The 5,898-nt window shown below is 45.1% G+C and overlaps 1 protein-coding gene across 1 annotated transcript in view; it reads right to left on the reverse strand.

The window, feature by feature from the left end:
• Positions 1-564: 564 nt before the first annotated feature.
• LOC115206853 (arf-GAP with Rho-GAP domain, ANK repeat and PH domain-containing protein 1-like) overlaps positions 565-5,898 on the reverse strand; it is a 35,761-nt gene continuing 30,427 nt past the window's right edge. The window contains exons 12-15 of the mRNA XM_029774031.1: positions 3,379-3,442; positions 1,864-2,022; positions 864-898; positions 565-787 (exon numbers count right to left, since the gene is read on the reverse strand). Of these exons, the coding sequence (XP_029629891.1) occupies positions 881-898; positions 1,864-2,022; positions 3,379-3,442 (241 nt within the window). The 3' untranslated portion in view covers positions 565-787; positions 864-880. The remainder of the gene's footprint in view (positions 788-863; positions 899-1,863; positions 2,023-3,378; positions 3,443-5,898) is intronic.

Genomic DNA, 5,898 nt, shown 5'->3' on the forward strand with positions numbered 1-5,898 from the left:
AGCCTGGGAGAGCTGGGGTGAGCACCCTATAGATGGGGGAGTCTTTAAGAGAGAAGGGGACACGGGTCAGGCTGACGAGATGAGGGTAGAGGTGGGGGAGAGTTCACAACAGGGAGCGAGAGAGACGGTTAGAGGAGGGGACAGGAATGTGGGACATACAGGGACAGGGTTCATGTGGGACATACAGGGACAGGGTTCATGTGGGACATACAGGGACAGGGCTGATGTGGGACATACAGGGACAGGGCTGATGTGGGACATACAGGGACGGCTGGATTGTCCGTGAAGATCATCTCATTATCTCCAGACCCTCAGAGACAAACAGTCAGTCTGTCCTCAGTCAGTCTGTCCTCAATCAGGCTCAGTCTGTCCTCAGTCAGTCTGTCCTCAGCCAGTCTGTCCTCAGTCAGTCTGTCCTCAGTCAGTCTGTCCTCAGTCAGTCTGTCCTCAGTCAGTCTGTCCCCAGTCAGTCTGTCCCCAGTCAGTCTGTCCCCAGTCAGTCTGTCCTCAGTCAGTCTGTCCTCAGTCAGTCTGTCCTCAGTCAGTCTTTGTTCTCAGCCTCTCAGTCCATACCAGGAGCTTCTTACAGGTCCTCAATGTATCCCAGGGTGCACTGCAGTCCAAAAAGATAACGTGGTAACAGAGTCTCTCTCTCCTCATGACACACCTGCTGCCCCTGCTTAGAGGTCCAGCTCGTAGGCACGGGTGAGTGTGGCGGGGGGGGGGGGGGGGTCGTTACTGGAATGTTCTGAAGAGTTTGTGGGTTCTACGGCTGGTGGTCTTTCCCCTATGGAACATACACAGACAATTAGATAACCGCACACACACTCTTACACACGTAGGAACATTAGATAATGTCTCACCTTGTCTGGCCCCATTATCAGACATCTCTAAAGAGCTGAGAGAGAGAGAGAGAGCGAGGGATTGAGAGAGGAAAAGGGGAGAGAGAGAGGGATAGAGAGAGATGGAGAGAGGGAGAGAAAGAGGGGGGAGAGAGAGAGGGATTGTGAGAGGAAAAGGGGAGAGATAGAGAGACGGAGAGAGAGAGAGAGAGAGACGGAGAGAGAGAGAAAGAGGGGGGGTAGAGAGAGAGGGATTGAGAGAGGAAAAGGGGAGAGAGAGAGAGATGGATAGAGAGAGACGGAGAGAGGGAGAGAAAGAGGGGGGAGAGAGAGAGTGGGATTGAGAGAGGAAAAGGGGAGAGAGAGAGAGAGATGGATAGAGAGAGATGGAGAGAGGGAGAGAAAGAGGGGGTAGAGAGAGAGAGGGATTGAGAGAGGAAAAGGGGAGAGAGAGAGAGAGAGAGACGGAGAGAGGGAGAGAAAGAGGGGGGGTAGAGAGAGAGATTAATTCATTCAGACTGGCTGACATGAACTCTGTCATGTGTAATGGTGAGTGCTAACAGTCATGTCTAACACAGTCAGTGTTCTGTATGGATTCAACATCCTGTGCTCACATTCAACCAGGACACAGACAAGCTTACGGCACGAAGAGACAACACAACAATATATGATCACTATACCAAACACACACACCATCCAGCTGATATGGACAAACTCCTGTGTGTACGTGTGTGTGTGTGTGTGTGTGTGTGTGTGTGTGTGTGTGTGTGTGTGTGTGTGTGTGTGTGTGTGTGTGTGTGTGTGTGTGTGTGTGTGTAGGGATTGCGATGAGCGTAATCAGGGTTAATCAGAGTCCAGAGGTTATCCATCCTGACCACAGGGTCGACTCCGCCCCCCTCCTGACCACACAGGCACTGCATCATGGGACTCAGAACAGGGCTTGGAGTGGCTGTGTCAGCATGGAGGTCTCTGATAGGCCCACGACTGTGGATTGGCCCCTGTGATTGGAGGATTGACTCACGGCAAGCGGGTCGGCGGTGAAAGCTGCAACGCTGTTCCGCATCTCATTCTCGCTGCCGCGCAACGGAATCAACGCCACATTACCATGACGTGTATCCGCCGGCAACGCACGGGTCACACGTGTTTGTACTGCATCCGCTGGCCACACGTTACCATCATACTGAGAGGGGGGGCAGAGAGAGAGAAGAGAAGAGAAGAGAAGAGAAGAGAAGAGAGAGAGCAAATTATACTCTGGCCTTAATTCCAAAAGTATCATAATAACCAGTGTGACAGAACAGTGAATCATAATAACCAGTGAATCATAATAACCAGTGTGACAGACAGAACAGTGAATCATAATAACCAGTGTGACAGACAGAACAGTGAATCATAATAACCAGTGAATCATAATAACCAGTGTGACAGACAGAACAGTGAATCATAATAACCAGTGTGACAGACAGACCAGTGAATCATAATAACCAGTGTGACAGACAGAACAATGAATCATAATAACCAGTGAATCATAATAACCAGTGAATCATAATAACCAGTGTGACAGACAGAACAGTGAATCATAATAACCAGTGTGACAGACAGAACAGTGAATCATAATAACCAGTGTGACAGAACAGTGAATCATAATAACCAGTGTGACAGAACAGTGAATCATAATAACCAGTGTGACAGAACAGTGAATCATAATAACCAGTGAATCATAATAACCAGTGTGACAGACAGAACAGTGAATCATAATAACCAGTGTGACAGACAGAACAGTGAATCATAATAACCAGTGTGACAGAACAGTGAATCATAATAACCAGTGTGACAGACAGAACAATGAATCATAATAACCAGTGAATCATAATAACCAGTGAATCATAAAAACCAGTGTGACAGACAGAACAGTGAATCATAATAACCAGTGTGACAGACAGAACAGTGAATCATAATAACCAGTGTGACAGACAGAACAATGAATCATAATAACCAGTGTGACAGACAGAACAGTGAATCATAATAACCAGTGTGACAGAACAGTGAATCATAATAACCAGTGTGACAGAACAGTGAATCATAATAACCAGTGAATCATAATAACCAGTGTGACAGACAGAACAGTGAATCATAATAACCAGTGAATCATAATAACCAGTGTGACAGAACAGTGAATCATAATAACCAGTGAATCATAATAACCAGTGTGACAGACAGAACAGTGAATCATAATAACCAGTGTGACAGACAGAACAGTGAATCATAATAACCAGTGTGACAGACAGAAGTGAATCATAATAACCAGTGTGACAGACAGAACAGTGAATCATAATAACCAGTGAATCATAATAACCAGTGTGACAGACAGAACAGTGAATCATAATAACCAGTGAATCATAATAACCAGTGTGACAGAACAGTGAATCATAATAACCAGTGTGACAGACAGAACAGTGAATCATAATAACCAGTGTGACAGACAGAACAGTGAATCATAATAACCAGTGTGACAGAACAGTAGTATGTGTCCCCTCACCTGGATAGTGAGGAAGGTGGAGAACCATTCCCTCATCTCTGTCTGAGTGTCACAACACAGATACCTACAGAGAGAGAGAGAGATAAGCAGAGGAGGGAGAGAGAGACAAAAAGGGAGAGAGGAGTATAAGAAAGAAAGAAAGAAAGAGCAGATGAGCTTCTGCATTTTTCAGCTTGTTTTTACAAACAGATAGATTCAGAGTTAGATAAACTTAGATTTTTCAGGAAGGACATATACTACCCTCTACAACATAACCTTCACTCCAAATCAAAACTTCAAACCTACAACCTGATTTTGGATGGAATTACCTGGAAGGATTCCTACAACCAAAGATTCTTATTTCAAAGCTATACAGCAAATGATCTGTGAAACAAACAACAGAAAACTGAAAACACCATCCAACCTGGAACTGAGTGAGTCATGTTTAGTCTGAAGCTATTTTTTATTTTCAAACGCCAAGAAGAAAAATATATTACAATGAAATATTTTACTTTATAAGGACTGAATGCTAAATTAATGCTACCAAGCTTGCTAGACAGAATGGATACAACTTCAATTAGCACTGACGTGTCAAGTGAGAGGTGTCAAAGCCCTTGAGCCCAACAATGGCAGGAGAGTTTCGCAGTCTACCTCAACCAAATGCAGAGGTCTTTGAAGCCCCCTCCCGCTGTTCAGAAGTAATTAAAATACAGTACTCTCTGTATGTAAAAATTATAAGGCACGAAAAGAGCACAAAATGAAGCTACTTATGGAAAATTGGTGAGTTGGTGGTTGTAGATATCCCTCTAGTGGTGTGGGGGCTGTGCTTTGGCAAAGTGGGTGGGTTATATCCTGCCTGTTTGGCCCTGTCCAGGGGTATTGTCGGATGGGGCCACAGTGTCTTCTGATCCCTCCTGTCTCAGCCTCCAGTATTTATGCTGGAGTAGTTTCTGTGTCAGGGGGCTAGGGTCAGTCTGTTATATCTGGAGTATTTCTCTTGTTTTATCCGGTGTCCTGTGTGAATTTAAGTATGCTTTCTCTAATGAATCCTTGCTGTCCCCAGTCCACCTGGCAGTGCTGCTGCTCCAGTTTCAACTGTTCTGCCTGTGGCTATGGAACCCTGACCTGTTCACAGGACGTGCTACCTGTCCCAGACCTGCTGTTTTCAACTTTCTAGAGACAGCAGGAGCGGTAGAGATATTCTGAATGATCAGCTATGAAAAGCCAACAGACATTTACTCCTGAGGTGCTGACTTGATGCACCCTCGACAACCACTGTGATTATTATTATTTGACCATGCTGGTCATCTATGAACATTTGAACATCTAGGCCATGTGCTGTAATAATCTCCACGCGGCACAGCCAGAAGAGGACTGGCCACCCCTCATAGCCTGGTTCCTCTCTAGATTTCTTCCTAGATTCTGGCCTTTCTAGGGAGTTTTTCCTAGCCACAGTGCTTCTACACCTGCATTGCTTGCTGTTTGGGGTTTTAGGCTGGGTTTCTGTACAGCACTTTGAGATATCAGCTGATGTAAGAAGGGCTTTATAAATACATTTGATTTGAAAAATTAAAAAACAACTCTGCATCTCTGCTCAGCCTGGCTAGAGTGGCCAAAAGGTTGTTTAGCATCCCCAGTAGCTCTGTAAGTATAGAGAGGGTATTAGCCGCTGCTGGCCTGCTCTCCAGGCACCAACGCATGAGCCTGAAGCCATAGACTGGCCAAACTAGTGTTTCTAAAAATGAATTCTTGGGCATTAATAAGTCATTTTTCATTTCATTTGTATTTAATTCTAAGTCACAGCCTATTTGAGCACTTTATAGACAATCATGATTTAATACAAGGACATGTTGTTTAAATGCTGAGGGCTTTATGTCTCTACCAGCCTAGTGTGTCACACTCGCTAATGCTTCACAATGTATTTCTTTGTAGGCTCTAGCCTTGAAATAATATAAATAATATAGCCTAAATAATTCATTTCTGTTCCTTCTTAGTCTCCCTGTCTGGCTCCTGACCTATTTAGAGTGTTTATATGCTGTTTAATATGACATGTAGCCCATTTTAAAGGATGAGCGGTAGGACTTGATGGAGAGGTGCATAACCCTCCTTCTCTCCCTACCCTCTCGTAACTGCGTGACTTTTCTGTCTGTTGTTGCTAATGGCTTGACCCAGCAGCACACAGGTGTGTGTGTGTGTGTGTGTGTGTGGGGAGTGACCTTTCCACTCATGATCTCTTAGTAAAAGTGTCTATCATCAACTCGAACTACTTTAAAAAAAAATCTGAAACATACAATATATTTGCTGTGAAGCAGCTCAACAACTACACCACACCAGTCATCCAACAGATTCCCATTCAGAGCGACACACAGAAGCATCCAGGGTCAATGCCCTGCTCAAGGGCAAGTTGAAAGATCTCCCACCAGGCCAAAAAACGTCAACCCTCTCCCTCCAAGATCCCCCCCACAGTTCCCCAATAGCTGTCCTTCAACCCTCCGAGATCCCCCCACAGTTCCCCAATAGCTGTCCCTCAACCCTCCAAGA

This window comes from Salmo trutta, chromosome 13 (genome assembly GCF_901001165.1).
Source record: "Salmo trutta chromosome 13, fSalTru1.1, whole genome shotgun sequence".
NCBI lineage: Eukaryota > Metazoa > Chordata > Actinopteri > Salmoniformes > Salmonidae > Salmo > Salmo trutta.